General features: G+C 57.7%; 1 protein-coding gene across 5 annotated transcripts; it reads left to right on the plus strand.

The window, feature by feature from the left end:
* Window positions 1-1013: 1013 nt before the first annotated feature.
* Window positions 1014-16970, plus strand: TMBIM1 (transmembrane BAX inhibitor motif containing 1). Of its 5 annotated transcripts, none has more exons than XM_037132312.2 (12): window positions 1014-1139; window positions 9544-9777; window positions 10938-11029; window positions 11757-11821; window positions 11991-12044; window positions 12486-12536; window positions 13217-13256; window positions 13456-13493; window positions 13663-13750; window positions 14038-14133; window positions 15133-15186; window positions 15552-16970. In XM_037132312.2, the coding sequence occupies exons 2-12, from the start codon at window positions 9582-9584 to the stop codon at window positions 15696-15698; spliced, it is 921 nt and encodes a 306-aa protein (XP_036988207.1). In that variant the 5' UTR covers window positions 1014-1139; window positions 9544-9581; the 3' UTR covers window positions 15699-16970. The 5 variants fall into 5 exon arrangements, with proteins under 5 accessions (XP_036988207.1, XP_036988211.1, XP_036988208.1 ...); XM_037132316.2 differs by lacking the exon at window positions 1014-1139 and adding an exon at window positions 1173-1311; XM_037132313.2 differs by lacking the exon at window positions 1014-1139 and adding an exon at window positions 1372-1568.
* Window positions 16971-17025: the final 55 nt, after the last annotated feature.

Genomic DNA, 17025 nt, shown 5'->3' on the forward strand with positions numbered 1-17025 from the left:
TAGCTGTGTTCATTTCTAGATGTGTTTTGTCCAGTCAACCCTTATCCACTCAAAAAGCAAAAGGGTCAACAGGCAGTGAAAGGCAGTGAGTGGCAGTGTTGATCTGCATCTATTAGCATGAGATAAGCACCTTAAATAAAGCTGTTCAGCTACCAGCAGCGGAAGCCTTGGTGTAATGGAAAAAACGTGGACTTTGGACCTGCGCAAACACAGGCAATGTTTCAAAACTTCCCAGAACCCATTTCCTCATCTGTAAGGTGGGCCTGCTGTGCCTTCTTCCACTTGCGAGGGCCGAGAGAGGGGTGCAAAGCGCTGGGCCCAGGGTCGTGCCCTGACAGCAGTAATCCACAGCTCAGTCCTAGACTCGGTCTCAGACTCCGCTTGCCCCTTGGAGCCAGGGCAGCTCCTAACCCGGACAGTCTTAGCCCGCAGGGGCGGCGATCCTAAGTTTCACCTCGCTGTTCGGATGTTTGAAGTTTGAAACCTAAGAAGTGCATTTGGCTTAAAGAATTGTCAAAGATGTTCATCACAGGCTACATCTAATAATGAAAAAGTGGGAAACCATTTGTTGTCCAGTAGGAATTTGATTTAATAAATCAGCATAGCTATGTGATAGAAGACTTTGAGGCATTTAAAGTGTGCTTTTGAATATTTTGTGACAACATGCTTGTGATAAAATACTAAGTTAAAAGAAAAGCAATAAACAAAATTTACATAATATGACCTCACTCTAGAAAAACAAGTAAAATACCTGAAGGCAAAAACGCACCGAAAGCAAGCGCTTCCCGCTGGCAGTCGGGAGGGCGTGGAATGTAGCGCTTTTCATCTGTACTTCTGTGTTTTCTAAGTTTCCATCAGTAATTACGTACTGCCTTTAAATTAGAAAATACCAGTGGATGCGTCACGGCCACAGGCCGGAAGCGGGCGGACCCCGGGGCGGACCCCAGCGCCCCCTCGGCGGCGCCGACTGACCCCGCCCCGCCGGGCCGATGCCACGGGGCGGGGCTGCCCAGCCCAGCGCGGCCCAGCCCAGCCCAGCGCAGCGCAGCCCAGCCCAGCCCAGCGCAGCCTAGGCCCAGGCGGACGGTGCGGGACTTGCGACGCCTGGAGGCAGCGAGCACACCGTCCGGATCGACTAGGCAAGCCAGAGGGTCGCGGCCGGCGGGAGCTGGGGACTGCGGGCCGGCGGGGACTGAGCCGGGGCTGGGCCGCGCGCTCCCAAACTTTCTCGGAGTGCGCGGAGAGCCGGTGCCAGCACGAAGATCTGTCGCTCTCTACTGGAGTTTCGCTTTCCCTCTGCGCTCGGGGCAGGCGAGTGTCGCCTGTTTACTTTTGGGAGCCGAGCCGGCCAGGGTCGGAGGGTGTCTTGCGCCCGTCTTTCTGGCTCGTGCCTATCGCAGGGCGTGTCCCCCGCGCCAGCCCCGGAGTTGCCAGCTGTGCGTGGAAGTAAGGGCCCTCACGGCCCTCATTGCCCTCACCGGTGGGAGCGGGAGGCGGCGCAGCACTCGCCCTGGCCTCAGGTGGCGCCTGCTGCCGGCCCTGCGGTAGACAGGTGAAGGAGCGTTCTAGTGAGTGCGGGGAGAGACGGGGTGGAAACGGTGAGCAGCCCCCGCCCTCGGTTGGTGTGGGGAAGCGGCCACCGCCGTCACCAAGGCTTTGCCTCACTTTGCCTGCTCTTGCCACTTCCTCCAGGCTGGGCTCAGAAGACTACAGGGGGAGTATTGTTCTCTTCCTGGCCTCTTTGGGTCAGAGAGAAAAGCGAGCAGGAAAACGGGAAAGGGGTAAACAAGGGAGACGGGGAAGGAGCCAGGCAACAGTGCGAGGGCAAGTAGAGGAAGAATGGTGGGAGGCCTGGCACCCTGCGGGCTCTGCGTCAGTCATGCCCCGGGGGTCTCCATCCTCTCGCCCGCAGTCCTCCGTGGGGTTCTACCTGAGGAACCTGGGCGTGGGGTGAGTCGGGGAGGCCTGGGAACCAGGGTCAGAGCCACATGTCGTGGAAGGTCCCTCAGGTATCCAGTTTTCTGGGGCTCTGAAATATTCATCTCACTGGTGAGCTTTGGTTTCAAAGCCAGCGCCCTTGGCCTGGCCAGTCGCTGGTGGCAGCAGGAGCTAGGTGCTTCCTTGGGGCTGCTGCGTCTGGGACAGACGGGGCAGCCGCACTTCTCACCTGCTCACCCTTCCTGTCTCTGCAGTCATGAGGACCCAGGGACCCAGTGTGTATCCTAGAAAAAAGTGGTGGGCTCACAGTGCCAAGGGCCCCCGTGTCCCCTGTGTCCTCTCTGTCCTTGCGCCATGATCTCAGGACCTCACTGTAAAAGCGGGCAAGTCGGAGAGGTAATAATGGGTTACACCTGAAGTGTGAGGACATGAGCTGAGCTAACAGCCACCTCAGCTCAGCCGCCTCCTGCGGGACTGGGGGCCGCAGCTGGAAGCTGCTCACCTCAGAGCACTTGGATCCCCTGAACTTCCCCCACACCCAGGGGCAGTAGCCCTGGAGAAGGGACACACACCTGTGTGACTTCAGAGGGCTGCCCGGGGAGGGCCAGAGAGGCGAAGCCCATGCAGCTCTCTGGGAAGAAGGCCTCTGCTAGCAATGTGGTACTGGGTTTCTGGAGTATTCTGTTAGGGACGCCTTAGAGGGGGTGGCCTTGACAGAGTCTTCCACCCCTAAGATTCTGGAATTCTAGGCCAAAACCTGGATTTGGTTTTTGAAGTAGAAATGATATCCAGAAGTCCACAGGCCACAGTGCCGGGTGCCTAGAGGGCACTCAGTACATTGGTCAGGGAGGAAGATGAGAGTGAGGCCTTACTCTTGGGTGTGCCGAGTTGTATTTTTGTTCCTGTTGTGTTAACATGAAGTCAGGGGGTGCCAGCCTGCTGGTTCGATGCTAGTTGGGGATGCCACCCAGCCCTTGGCAGTAGATCCATCCCACTGTGGCGATTATGGGAGCAGCTGCAGGGGAGGGGAAGGACGGACTCCTGCAGAGGGTCCCGGCACTGAGCTGACTTGAGAGCAAAGGGACTGCCTGCTGCTCAGTGTGACTGTGTTCAGGGGCTGTGTGTAAGGACAGGGGCTTTAAGGTAGGAGTTAGAAGCAGTTAGATAGTAATATTGTAGTGCATGTTCGAAAGTTGCTGAGTAAATGTTAAAAGTTCTTGTCACAAGAAAAAATTGTGTAAGTCTGTATGGTGACGGATGGTAACTGGACTTCCTGTGGTGATCATTTTGCAGTGTATACAAATATTGAATTATTGTGTCTTTCACCTGACACTTAGCACAATGTTACGTCATTTGTATCTCAACTTAAAAAGAAGGATAGGAGTTAGGACACAATTCACTCTCAGGGTTGCATCTGTCTGTTAAATCAAAGGTGGCCTGGTTAGCATTCCATAGGATATTATTAATTAGGTGTGTTTTGATGAAAATGTTTCGAGCCTAAGAAAGCTTGAAGTTCACTGGATTCATCAAAGTTGGCCGGCTTTGCTCCCTGCAGGGCTGCCCGGTGGCCCTGTGCCGTGGGAACCTCCAGAGGGGGTGCGGGTGGTTCTTCAGACTGATCTCTTTTCAGAGCTCGTCACCTCTGCCTCCTGGGGCATTGTTCTCTAGAGCAGTCCGGGAAACACCAGGCTTGGTGATTCTAGCACTCCACTCTGGTTCTGGGGAACAAGCCTCTGCGCATTTCCCTCGTGTGGGCTGATTCGGGGGAAAGGAGGCCGGTTAGTGGTCGAGTTAGAACCTAGGGCTCTTGGCTTTCTGCCTTGTTCTTTCTCTTCCAGCACTAGTGTGTTTCTCTGCAGGTTCTGGGGTGAGTGAGCCCCTAGGAAATGCTGCCGTAGAGTCCACAGGGCAATATAGGGGCAGTCTGGGAGGACAGGGTTATGGCCACCCCCACACCCAGAACATGCCACATGCCTCTGTGGACGGTCCTCCAGACCAGTTCGCGTGAGTCGTAACCTTAGCCTAAATTCCCCAGGAAGTAGGTCATTCTGCCCTGAAGCCTCATGTTCTGGTTTGTTAGGCTATTCACTCAAAAGGAGAGACTGTGGAGTTGGCATGGACTTTGATATTTTGGTTCGGTGTGCTCCTTGTCAGAGGAGACAACTGAGTCCAGAGATGGGAAGCGGCCTATCCTGACTCACACAGTGGCATCATGGCCAGGGCTCTGGCCTGGACCAACTTCCTACAAAGGGAAAGGGACCGGTTATCAAAAGCAAAGGTATTTTTTACCTCCGCCCCGCCCTGGGTGCTGACCTCATCACACAGGTGACTGGTGGGGGTGTCTCAGAGGCATCTGCTGCAGGCGGGTATAAGATCAGACGTCAGATCTGAGTTCAGCCCCCTCCCTGCTGCTCGCCTGCTCTGGACCTTAGGTCTGTCTCCCTCTGAATTTCAGCTTTGTCATCTGTAGAGTGGAGATAAGAGTGTGCCTGTCACAGGGCCGATGTGAGGCTCCTGTGTGCCCAAGTACCCAGTGCTCACTACTCGCCGTAAGTGATTCTCTTCCCTCCCTGCCTGCCTAATGGCTTCCTCACTCCTGATCTGCGCTCCCAGGCCCTTCTGACACGGACTTGTCTGGGGCTTCGTGATTACCACACTGATGACATGGTTCGGCCTGCAGAGAAGCGTGACGGGGGAGCTGTGGGTGCCTGGACCCTCCCTGCTCTGGAGAGCGGCTTCCCCTTCCGTGGAGCCTGGAGCCACCCCCCTCCGTCTCTGCTGGAGAGAGGCTGCCCTGGCTGGAGACGGAGGCTGGGAGGGAAACCATGACTTCTTAGTCTATTTCTGAGCACTCGGACACAGAGCTCGGGAAATGGGTGGACTGTTCTCAGTGGGCAGGGCTGGGGATGAAGTTCAGAACCCGTGACGCAGAGAGCTGAGGCGGGAACTGTCTTGGCTCTGGGGTTTGTCAAATGACTAGATGATTTCTAGAGTCCTTTCCAGCTCTGACGTTTCAGGTTTTCACCGCTCAGCATCATCCTATTAATCCCAGGGGCCAGGAGGACAAAAGGATAAGTTGGTTCCGGGCCCCTTGGTCCATGTGCATCAGGCCTGGTGACCTGCCCAAACACCTGGGTGTATCTTTGTACTCTTGTGCCCTGGTGGCTGTGTGCTGGGGTAGGAATGTGAAGTTTGGTTTTTTTTTTTTTTTTTGGGGGGGGGTTGGGGAAGGGTGGAGGGGAGAGAGCTGGGGGAATTGGAATAGGTAAAGGAAGAGAGAAGTAAAGAGACTGTTACCAGAGACCAGGTCACAGTGGGCCAGGGGCTGCCCTCCTGGGCCTGCTGGGTGGGGTTTCCTGAGATGTGCACTCTGAGCTATTCTTTCCATTCGGCTCCGGGCACCCGTTCCTGGCAGGGAGGAGGGCACGCTGCCTGGACCAGTCAGCTGCTCCTTTCTGGCCCCTCCCTCAAACATACACACCCTTTTGCTGTAACCCCAGTAAGGCAGGCCTCTGTAGATTCCAGAGCCTTAACCCTTCAGGTGCCCAGCCCAGGGCAGCCGGGGCCTGGGCTGGGCTGGGCCTCACCTGGCTAGGAGCATAGTGGCTGAGCTTTGGGGGAAGGAGGTGCTTCCCCAAGGCTGCACCTGAAAACCCTGACAGCCAGCACATCCTGCGTTTGCGCCCACCCGCTTCTGCTACTGCGATGGCCGGGTCCAGGGGTCCTGCAGGAGGAAGGAGAGGATCTCCTGACGAGGGAGCGAGGCCACGAGAGGGGAGAAAACTTAGGTCTGTTACATGGCAAGGACAGGGCAGAGTCCGAATGTCTTGGTAACAGGCATTGTGAGGAAGAATGTCCTAGTGATTCAAGCTGCCGCCAGTGGAACGGTCTTGCTGTCTGCCCCTGGAGTGTGTCCAGTAGAAGCTGAATGCTCACTGTGTTTGAGGAAAATTCTGGCTTCCCATGGGGAACCTTAACAGTCTTTTTAAGCCCCTGGAGACTGCGAGCCCCTCAATGGCTGCCCGGATGACCTGGTTCCTGGTTCCTGGGCTTTGGGCATGAATCATCTTCACTCTCCTCTGGGTTGTTTCCCTCCTCTGTCCCCTCCTTCTCTTCCAACTCTACACTCTTCTCCGGCTCCCACCTTCCGTCATGGCTGTGAAAGTGAACACGGAGCATTTCCCCCTTCCCTGCCACCTAAGCCAGTGCCAGCCCCCAACCTCATCCCTAGCTGAGGTCTCGATGAGGGGGCGGCCTGGGCTGTCACGCAGGCCGAGAAGCTGCCAGCGCTGGCAGCCCTGAGCCCGAGGCACCTGCTCACCTGGAGTTGCTCAGAGGTGAGTGTGGCTGAGCTCAGCCGCTCCCCTGATGGGTCTGGACACTCCTTCTCTCCTGTGCCTGGGCCTCTACATCAGAGGCCCGAGACGTGGTCCTAACCCCAGGCCCCGCTTTGCGACCAAGGGCAGGTCGCTGTTCTGCCTGCACCGCGGCTGTCTGCTTGGTAAATCGAGGGGCGGGCTTGCCCTGACCTAGCGAGTTTCATCTTGGCTCCTGGGTGTGAGAGTCCCCCTCTCTGACCAGCCTCTCTTCCTCCTGGTGGAGGCGCAGGGCTGGAAAACTCAGGGTTAGGGCAGGGGCTCAATGGCTCTGAGCCCACCGGCTGTGTAAGCCTCCGCCGCCATTCGAGGGTGTTACCGGGGGAGCCGTGAGAAGTCTGGACAGACAGGTGTGCGGAGGAGGCACGTGAGCGGGCTCCAGGAGCATGGGCTCCGGAGCCCATGTGGGGGCACAGCCCCGATGCCCTCGCACCCTGGCTGAGTGACCTCGTGCAGCTGACTGAGCTCTCTAAGCCTCTGTGCCTTCGCCTGCAAGTAGGGGCGATGGCATTATCTACTCTGTTGGGCTGTTTGCGGATTTAATGAAATAACTAAAAATAGTCAATGTTTACTGTTTCTTAGGGGTCAGGCACCATTCTCAGTGTTCTATGACTGTTTTCTCATTTAATTTTTACGGCCCCGTGGAGGACACTCCCATGGTGTGAGACCCAGTTTCCAGGGGGAGACACGGGGGCAAGGTGAGGTGACGTGGTCAGTGCCGCCTCCGGTGAGCACGGCATGGTGGCCGTGGCCCCAGGAAACTGGGCTGTGACCTGCTGTGTTCCCGCCGGCAGACCTGCGGTGAACTCCTCTGAGGCTAGAAGGATCAGAGGGGGGTGGGAGTATGGAGGGAGTCCTCGTGAGTCAGCAGCCTCTGGAGAACCCTGGTGGCCCGTCTAAGGCCAGCCTTGCTCTCCTTGACTCACTCCGCAGCCTGCGGTGGACCTGTTTGTCTGGCTTTGCTTTGAGGAAGGAGGAAGGAGGGAGGGGCAGGCAGCTGGCTGGCCAGGCAGAGGGCCGGTGTCACACGGCCTGGCTTCTCAGGGAGGTCACAGGAGGTCTGTCTGTTGGGGCTGGAAATGAGCTCAGAGAACACCTGGTCCGCTCAGCTCATTTCACAGAGGTGCACCCCAAGGAGGTGACAGAACTAGGCACTGGCGACACAGTTTGGTGGCTCAGCTGGAGCTTCTGACCACAGGACCCATCTTGGCAGGGGCTCTCAGGCTGTGTTTAGCCTGTTCACCAATGTGCCACCACCCGAAGGTGGCCGTCAGGTGGGTTCAGGGTGCCGAGATGACGGTAATCGTGAGACAACCCGACTCTAAAGGTGACCTGTCTGTCCCTCTTCCTGCACATGGGCCACTGTTCTGCTCTCTTGGTGGAGTTAGAAGGGGCTTTTGCAGGGAGTGGATGGAGGGGTTCGGGGAGAAGGAGCCTCCTGCCTCATGGAAGGGGACCCTGGTCTGTCTTTGTTTTTAAAAAGTCTGTGAAGGAGAGTACATATTGTAAGTACTTATGAATATTTTCTCACCCTTATATAAACATAGAACATTTCAGAAGTTAGTATCTCAGTTTCTTAAGCTCATAGCACTCAGGTATTCAGTCCCCCTTGTCCCTTCCTTCCCACTGTCCTCAGGAGCCTCCACTGCATGATGCAGGCCACCACGCCCCCAGTTTGACGCCCTAGTGCTGTGTCACAGCCTCACTGTCAGGACATCTTTCTTACTTCTGACCTGACACAGTCTTGCTGTGCTGGTCCATTTACTCTGGGGAGATGGGGAATGGCTTTCCTCAAAACAAGCCATTTAGAGACTGGCCTGTTCCGCAGACTGTTCTGCCTGCCCCGCCCTGCCCCTCCTCCCAGCACCGTCCCACGTGTGAGAGAGAAGGGGTAAGACAGCCCTCTATCTGCCCCCCGGACTGTGCAGGTGCCCTCAACAGCCGCTTCCCCTTTCCTTCCAGCAGAGGCTCCGAGGCTGTCTGCTGACCTGGATGGGGCGGGGCTGTGGGGGGAGTGCTTGCTTCTTCCCTGTGGGGTCTGAAAGGTCTGCCCCTTGGGGGATGCTCTGCGGGGAGGTGGTGGCCCTGACAAGGGGCCCAGACTCTCGGGGCTTGTCCCTAAAGGGGCCTTCCCAGGACCTCCTTCTTTGCTCTTCCCTAGTTCCCATCTCTGTCGCTTCAGAGGGGACACCATGCCAGCAGGGATGTATCTGGCTTAAGAGGCATAAAGAATGCAGCGTAACAGAGAGGACCCTGAAGGCCTCGATTCTGGTGGTGCCGCTAACCTGCTAGTTTGCTATTCTGAGTCATGGTTCCCTCATCTGACTGAGCATCTGGGCCTCGCAGCCCGAATCCTCAGTGCTCCTCTCCCTGCTAGCCACTGCGCCTGGGGGGAGACATGCAGGAATCACAGGGATACCAGAGACCCTGGGGTTCAAAATGCACGACTCGCCCTGCCAGGGGCCCTCGAGGCCGCGCCAGCATGGCCCACTCCCTGGGAAGCCTGTGAAGAGAACAGTGGATAGGTTGCCACATGCCCAGCACACCGAGGCTGCTATTGAAGGAACCAGAAAATCCTGTCTCAGGCCTGCCTTTTTGTGCCAGCTCCCAGCTCTGTGTACACCCCCCCCCCCAGGCCCCAGGCGTCCCCTGACTCAGTCTGCCACTGTCCACGGGCCCTCTGCCCTCCCGCTCTGGGCCTGGTAGCTCCAGCACTGGGGCTGGCTTGTTCTTCGCCTCCTCCCCCACCCTGCGCCCAGGGCCTTGGCTCCTTCCCAGCTCTGCCTTTCAGGCCCGGCACTCCAGCCAGCTGCCATGGAGGCTGGGCTGACCCCTTCAATGGGTCCCAGCTGGCCCTGTGACTCACCAGGCTTTGCTGGGCCATCAGCTTCTTCCCTGGTCACTAGAAGCTTTTCTTAAAGGATCACAGGGAGGTCCCAGGCCCCTGCACCTCTTTGCTCACCCCACTGATGCCCAGGGACCCCCCTCTTGGGCTCCCGCTGCCCCCACCTGCCGTTGGCAGGACGCTGCACAGCGCAGAGGGCTGTGGACCGAAAGCTGGTGTGAATGCGGGGGGCAGGGGCCTGTGGAGAAGGGGAGGATGGCCTGTGGGCAGAGCGACACACCCGGGCGGAGGGAAAGTGCGGGGTCGCCTCCCAGGGAGGCCCGGCACCAGGCTGAGCGGCCGGGCCTGGGCGTTCCTGACCGCTTTTCTCACCTCCCGTTTCAGGTCCCAGCAGCTGGGTCGCCCCTCAGCCCTGAGCGGCCATGTCCAACCCCAGCGCTCCACCTCCGTACGAGGACCGAAACCCCCTGTACCCCTCACCCCAGGGGGGCTACGGGCAGCCATCCGTCCTGCCTGGCGGGTACCCTGCCTACCCTGCCTACCCACAGCCGGGCTACGGTCACCCTGCTGGCTACCCACAGCCTATGCCCCCCGTGCACCCGATGCCCATGCACTACGGTGAGTCCCTGGGCTGGGAGGAGGGGCTGGGAGGAGGGGCACAGCACGAGAGACCACCTCCTTTCCTTCCTGTTCAGTTCCCTGCTGATCTGATTTTCGCCTCTCCACTTCCGTCTTTGTTACCTCCTATTTCCCCTCAGGACCTAGCCCTCGGGGCCACCTGTTGGCCCCTTTGTTCATGAGGGAGGCTGAGTCCATCGGGCAGGCCAGAAGCTGCCTCACTGTCACCGGGAGAGAGTGGCAGGGTGAAGTACTTAATTGCCTCAGAGCTGTTACCTTGGGAGACCATTCCCAACTAGGCAGCTGCCACCCCGCCCAGATTCCTCTCTCCCTGTGGAACCTGAGGCACCTTTTTTTAAAATTTGGTGATGACAAATCCTCGTTATTTAAGGTAACATCTGAATTTTGCAAACACCCAGAAGTCATTTGGATGTTTGGTAACTGCCCGGGCAAGTAGTCTTCTGTTTGGTCAGAAATGAGATAAGATTAGAAGGCAGTGAGACTTCCGAGAAGCGCCCCCCCCCCCCAATGTGGATTTTGAAAGCGGTCGGGGAGGCACGCGAGGCATTTGAGGAATGCTTTGAGGCCAGCATCTCTGGAGGCCTGGAGCAGGGCCAGAGGCCCTTTGGGCTCTGGCGCAGCACCCGCGCATCCGGACGCTTCCCGTCCCGCCTGGTCCTGGGACTGTACCCCTGACGTGTCTCCTCTCTGAGTCCAGACTGCTCCACCCTCCACACACGTGTGCCGAGGTCCTACTTTCCTTCTCCTCCTCCTGTCCCGGAGTCCCCTGCTCTGACCCCATAGCTTTCCTGGCTGGCTTCCTCGATAGTTCGAGAGCTCTTGCCGGCAGAGGCCACGTGCATTCACACACCAGAGCACCCAGGTGTGGGCTGGGCACCCTCACCCGGGAGCCCCCAGTGAGTGCGTGCCAACAGAATGGTTCTGCCCCTTCATGACAGGGGCGAGTGGCTCTGTGTGGTGCCCAGGCCAGCTCTGGGTCACTCTGCAGGCATCTAGAGTGGCACCTGGTTTGGGTGAGGAGTTCAAGTTGTAACACTTGTTTTTTGGCTAGAGGTACCTGAGTCTCAGTTTGAGATCATGTGGAGGCTTTGAGATTGAGGCCACATGTTCCCAGTCGGTCACTTGTGGTCTGTCCCCAGGCCCAGGCTATGATGGCGAGAGAGCAGCGAGTGACAGCTTTGGGACTGGAGAGTGGGAAGACATGAAAGTCCGACACACCTTCATCCGAAAGGTGAGACCTGGGCTGGGAGGCAGTGTACTGGGCCCCGGGCTGTGGTGGGGGGTGGGGGTGGGGGTGGGGGGTGAGGCTGGGTGGGGGCAGTGGTGCGCCCTGTCAGCCCTGGGGCAATCATTCCCATGGAAATGGCTGCTGCCTTCCTGGTCCTCTCTAGCCCTGCACTCTTCTGACCCCTATCCCCCAACCCTTTGCTCCTATTTCTGTGACCTTGTTTTGGGGTCGGGGACAGATTCGGTCTGGGAAGATCTCAGCAGGCTCTGCAAAGTGCCCTGCCCTCCCCAAACTCCTTTCTTTTGTTGGACTGCAAGCAACTCAAAGGCAGACATGACCACAGCCCGCTCCTCCCTCCCCCACCTCCTGTGGGCACAGCACCCTCCTCAGTAGACAGTGCCTGACAAAGGTCGGCCTGGGCTGCTGCACGTGGAGGCCAGGCCTGGTCATGCAGTGAGGCTGGGGTCGGACGGGGGTGGGAGTGTCGAGGGGCAGCTGGAGGTGGGGGTCAGCTCTGGGGTATGAGCAGTACGTGAGCCAGCCTCTCCGCCTGGCTGCAGCGGGGGAGGGCTCTCAAGTGCAAAGAGTGGATCCTTCACGATGAGGGAGGCCCTCCCCACCACTAACAGACGGGGAGGAGGAGTGTTTTGGGCTCCTTGGTGTTGGGGGCGCTGGCTGCTTCCTGGGGAGAGGCCAGGGGCGTGGGATGGTGACCCCGTCTGTTTTCCAGGTTTACAGCATCATCTCCATCCAGCTGCTCATCACGGTGGCCATCATTGCTATCTTCACCTTTGTGTGAGTCTCCAGCCCCTCCGCCCCTCTCTGAGCAGCTCTGGGGTCCTGGGCCTGCTCTGGGGCACCTGCCAGGGGCCAGGGTGGGGTGGGCCTTCTACTCGGGTCCACTGGTTTCGGGCAATTAGAGGAAGTGGCTGTGACTCCTGTCCTGTCCTGTCCTGCTCCACAGGCAGCCAGTCGGCGAGTTCGTGAGGAGAAACACGGCTGTCTACTACGTATCCTAGTGAGTCTACATTCGGAGCAAGGGGAAAAGGGGTGACAGTTGTCTGGCTGTTCTCAGGGCAGGGGCTCCCAGGCTGCCATCTGTGCTGGGCAGCGTGGGTGTGGGTGCCACCGTCCAGGGAGGAGCAGCAGCAGCAGCACAGAGCTGCCTGGAGCAGGGCTGGGGACTGAGGCAGCACGTGCCCGGCACAGTGGTCTTCACGTTCTATTGGCCTGTCTGCTAAGGCCGCCTTCACCCTCGTCTGGCTGCCCCGCCCCCATTACAGAGCTTCTCAGTGCCCTTGGCTCCGGTAACCTTATCCTACTGGGTAGCTCCCCCTCAGACTTCCAAACAGCTCTGTGGGCTCCAACCTGCTGGCCTGCCGAGTGCTGCCAGGCCGGGCCGGGAGTGGCTGAGGAGCAGATCAGGCCTGCGGACTACTCCCTGTCTCTTTCTCCCCAGTGCCGTCTTCCTGGCTACCTACCTGACCCTTGCCTGTTGCCAGGGACCCAGGTGAGTCCCCAAGACTTAGACAATGAGAAGGGATGGCAGGGGGCAGGAGTGGGACCAAATCTTTTGGGAAGAAAGGGGTATCCTTGTAGCAGCTGAGTGGAGACTTAAAAGCAACAATGAGGATGATAGCAGCTACTTTCTGTTGTGTACAAAGTACCTGGCTCTTCCAGCTCCCTAACTCCCCCCCTCCCCCTTGGTCTTCCTGCAGCCCAGCCCTGCCAAACCTTTGCATTTCTCCCTCCTAAGGTCCAGGGGACTCTCTCTTGCTTCTGTAACTTTTCCCCTGAGCCTATGTAGCCCAGCTGGTTAAACTTTCTCTAATTTGGGGGTGGTGGTGGGGGAGGAAACAAATAAAGTACCTTAGCCATCATTCTTACAACACTGCAAGATTTGTAACATTCTAACCACTTAACAAATAGAAGGAACCCAAGGCTCAGAGAAGCTGAGTAACTTTCTCAGTGGCACAGATAGTGTAAGAGCTGCAAACCAGTCCAGGTCTCTGTGGCCCCATAGCCCCAGTCTGCCCTATCACCCTCTGCTGTCCCAGCATAGAACACCTGAGCAGGTACCACAAACTAAGCCAGCCTCCCCTCCCCCGAGCCAAGAACTTCCTTGTGCTAAAGGACTCTCTGTTGACTGGCTGGCCCTGAGTCACTCAGTCAAGGTCTCTCTCCCTTCAGACGCCGCTTCCCATGGAACATCATCCTGCTGACCCTCTTTGTGAGTTGGGGTGGAGGGGGGTGTGAGATGAGGTGAGGGAGGGCTGGCAGTGCCACTGTGGGAGATGTCTCTGGTTCTCTGTGTCACCATATCCTGACCTCTGCCTGGGTCTCCCAGTCACATTTACCCCCAGCTCTGACGCTCCACCACAGCCATGCCTCCCCTCTTTGTTTCACTCTGGTCTCTTTCCCTTCCTCAGACTCTTGCCCTGGGCTTCATGACCGGCACCATTGCCAGGTATGGTCAGGGACAGCCCGCCATGCTCCTGGGAAGTGTGTGTTCTGGGGCAGTGGGGCACCCTAGGCTGGCCATCTGCACAGGGGATCCTGGGAAGGGGCCACCCAGAAGTGGTGGTTTTGAAGTCAATCACATGTGCCTCTGGCCTCTCTCACCACCTTCCCTCCAGCATGTATCAGACCAAGGCCGTCATCATTGCGATGATCATCACTGCTGTGGTGTCCATTTCGGTCACCATCTTCTGCTTCCAGACCAAGGTGAGGGTACAAAGGGCCCTTCCATGGCCACTCTGCCCCTTTCTTGTATAGAGCTGGCCCTTAAGGGTGGCACTTGAGCAGACCTGGGAGGGCCCAGACCCCTGCCCTGGGGGTTTCCCTCGGAGACCCTAGTCCCCTTCCTGCAGAGCTGCTTCCTGTCTGTCCCTGGGCTCTCACTTCCACACCCCCAGGAGGCAGCCCGGGGACCCCCAGGAGGCAGGGCCAGTCTGGCTGGGCTGCTGGTGTGGAACTCGTCTGACAGGGGCCTCGTTCTTCCTCCCTGGCAGGTGGACTTCACCTCATGCACAGGCCTCTTCTGTGTCCTGGGAATAGTGATGATGGTGACTGGGATTGTCACTGCCATTGTGCTGGCCTTCAAATATGTGAGTGTCTTGGGAGAGCTGGGGTCCGCAGACCCAGGGCCTGGGGAGGACTTTCTGTGTAATGAGTGCAGCAGGCCCACAGGCCCCTGGGTGGGCTCTGACTTGGGAACCTCCCCACCGACTAGCAAAGGCACCAGCTGAGGCCCATCCTTTGGGTTAGGGTACAGTTCCTCTTTAGTGACCTACGGCCCTGGGAGCCATAGCACCTGAGGCCTTGGACAACACCTCGGAACTCCTGTGGGAAGTAGTGGGTGAGAGCTGTCTGCCAGCGAGACCAGGGTCTAGGAGGCAGGCTGGAAGGGGTACCCGGAGGACCAGGAGATGGGCCAGAGGGGACAGGAACCTTAGAGATCGCTGCGTCCAACTCCTCTTTTATTCTAGTCAGCTGGGGGAGAGCCTGTGGCAGAGCGGGGAGAACAGTGCTGGGAGAGGAAGCACACGAACAAGAGAGGTGCCTTCGTACTTGGCCGTGGGCTGGCCCTGCCCTTCTGTGCACAGGCACCTGGAAGGCTGTGTAGCAGGGCTGCCCTGGGGGTACACTCTGGTTCTGATGTTCATCATGGAGGTTGGGGGGCTTCCCTCCCAGCTCTCTTTAGTCTGTCCCTCCCAGGCTGGGCTGTGAGACTGCTGTCCTGAAAGTTGACAGTGACTGGGATGCGTGGTAAGGCTCTCCAGCCAGTACCTGCCTGAGTCCACCCCTCCCAGAGCTGTAAATCAACCACCTTTTCCCCAGAAATATATGGACACCTCTGTAACTTAACTCTCTTCGGAGGTTGGTTTTTACACGGCCCCGGGAGGATGGGCTGTTTTCCCTGCTAAATGTGTTACCATTCTCAATCTCTTCCAGGATCTGGAAGGCAGAGGTGGTCCTTTCACATAGGTAGCTTCCTGGACCTACCCACTTGGATGCCAGAATCCCAGGGGAAGCTGGTCCTGAGTGCCCGCCCTGGTCCATGCTTTGCTAAGATTTCTAACACCACCCCTGTTTCCTCTCCCCAGGTTTACTGGCTCCATATGGTCTATGCTGCTCTGGGGGCCATTTGCTTCACCTTGGTGAGTAAGGACCTCTCCCCCCTGGGAAGGAGAGCTGAGGGGAGGGAGAGGAGGGACTGAGCAGATGGAGCACGACTTGACCCTTCCCTCTCCCACTGCCAAGAGGTCGCACCGCCTTTCTGGGCATCCCCGCCTGTTCTCGTTCCCACTGCCCGCTGTGGAACACTCAGCAGGCCGCACTGCAGAGACAGGGCGCCTCTCCTCCTTTGCAGACTCTGAGGGTAGAGACTGTGTGTTATGCCGTTTGTTAATGTGTCCCCTAAGCACAATGCTGCATGGCACAGAGGCTCCAGGGACAGATCTGCTGACCAGAAACAAGTTCTGGCACTGTGCCCCTGGGTCCTCACTTGAGCCTGTCCCTGTAGTTCCTGGCTTATGACACGCAACTGGTCCTGGGGAACCGGAAGCACACCATCAGCCCAGAGGACTACATCACTGGCGCCCTGCAGATCTACACGGACATCATCTACATCTTCACCTTTGTGCTGCAGCTGGTGGGGAGCCGCGATTAAAGAGCACCCCGTTCTATGCCACCCAAGGCTCTCCATCCCTAGAGGGCTGGGCCTTGTGACTGGGGTCTGGGCCACAGACCCCTTTCTTTCCCCTCAAGTAATATGCCCAGTTTCCTTTCTGTCCTGAGTGGGTGGCCTCTCTGGCTGTGGATGTGTGGGTACCACCTGGTGGGGCTGGAGGAACTGGGAACTAGCGCTTGGCAGGGACTAGGCTGAAGATGTACCCACTGTGTGGCACCAAATTCTTCTTAACTGCTGGGGTTGGAGGGGAAGGGATGACAAGAGCCTCTTCCATAACTAAAAGGGAATATGGGGGTAGAAGTGACTTCAGGGCGATAAGGTTTCCCCTCCCACCATTGCCACAGGCTTCTGGCCTAAGTAGCTGGGGCTTTTTCTTCCCTCATCCCCTAACAAAGAGCTTTGTCCTCTGCCTCTGGGACTCTTACACCATTATGCCGTACTTCTCTGGCAAACCTCCCCACTCAGGGAGGTATACAAGATCTGTGCCTGTGGGTCCCCCTGCTTCAGCTCCCCTTCTGATGGCATGTATATACCGTTTATCCAGGTTGGGGCGGGGGAGGAAGATGAGAGCAAGCAAAGTCAAGCACAGGGGCCAATACAGAGCAGTATCTACCCTGGGCTTCCTAATAGCTGCGGTGGCAGAGAACGCAGGCCCATTTGCAGCCATCTGGTCCCCATTCTCCTTCTCTGAAGCTGCCTGGGGTGGGGGCAGGGTGGAGGGTGCTCCCTGGTGCTTCTGAGATCTCTGGTTAGGGGGATCTCCTGCTCCTATTGCTCAGGCAGCTCAAGGGGCAAAGGTCGAGGGACAGGGTGGTTTGTTAGGGGTAAGTGTAGCCAGGAAGGAACCAGGATGAAGAGGCTGGGCTGGGGGCAGGGAAGTAGCCTTGGGGTTACCCCGCCCGGTCTGAGAGCTGGAGAAGCCTGCAGTGGCACGTGTGGAAGCTTCCGCGTTCTTTCCCTCTGCTAACCTGGGGAGGGCCCTAAGGGGAGGGACACTTCCCCTCTGTTCTTAACTCTCACGGGGGATTTTAGACAGGACCCATCTCCCCAGCCAGCTACTGCTTTCTTCGTGACACCAAGTGCCTAAAGCTGGAAGGGGGAAGGAGCACAAGGATCACTCTATGGGGTGGGGAGGAAAGCAAATCAGCCCAAGGGTATAATTAGGACTCCTATTAAGTCCTTGGTCCTAAGTATATCATGTAAAAGGACATAACTAGAAGTGTAATAAAGATTTATGTTTAGAAGTTAAAACCCCACCTGACTCTGGTTTTCTTCACCTTCGGTCTGGCTCTGCCCAAAGCAGCTA

This window comes from Artibeus jamaicensis, unplaced genomic scaffold (assembly GCF_021234435.1).
Source record: "Artibeus jamaicensis isolate MK-2021 breed Jamaican fruit bat unplaced genomic scaffold, CSHL_Jam_final contig_1015, whole genome shotgun sequence".
NCBI lineage: Eukaryota > Metazoa > Chordata > Mammalia > Chiroptera > Phyllostomidae > Artibeus > Artibeus jamaicensis.

Coding starts and splice junctions, on each gene's coding strand:
- TMBIM1 (XM_037132312.2), top strand. CDS start 9,582: ATGTCCAACCCCAGCGCTCCACCTCCGTACGAGGACCGAAACCCCCTG. Junction 13,257..13,455: donor TCATCCTGCTGACCCTCTTT/GTGAGTTGGGGT, acceptor TCCCTTCCTCAG/ACTCTTGCCCTGGGCTTCAT. Junction 13,494..13,662: donor ATGACCGGCACCATTGCCAG/GTATGGTCAGGG, acceptor CCTTCCCTCCAG/CATGTATCAGACCAAGGCCG.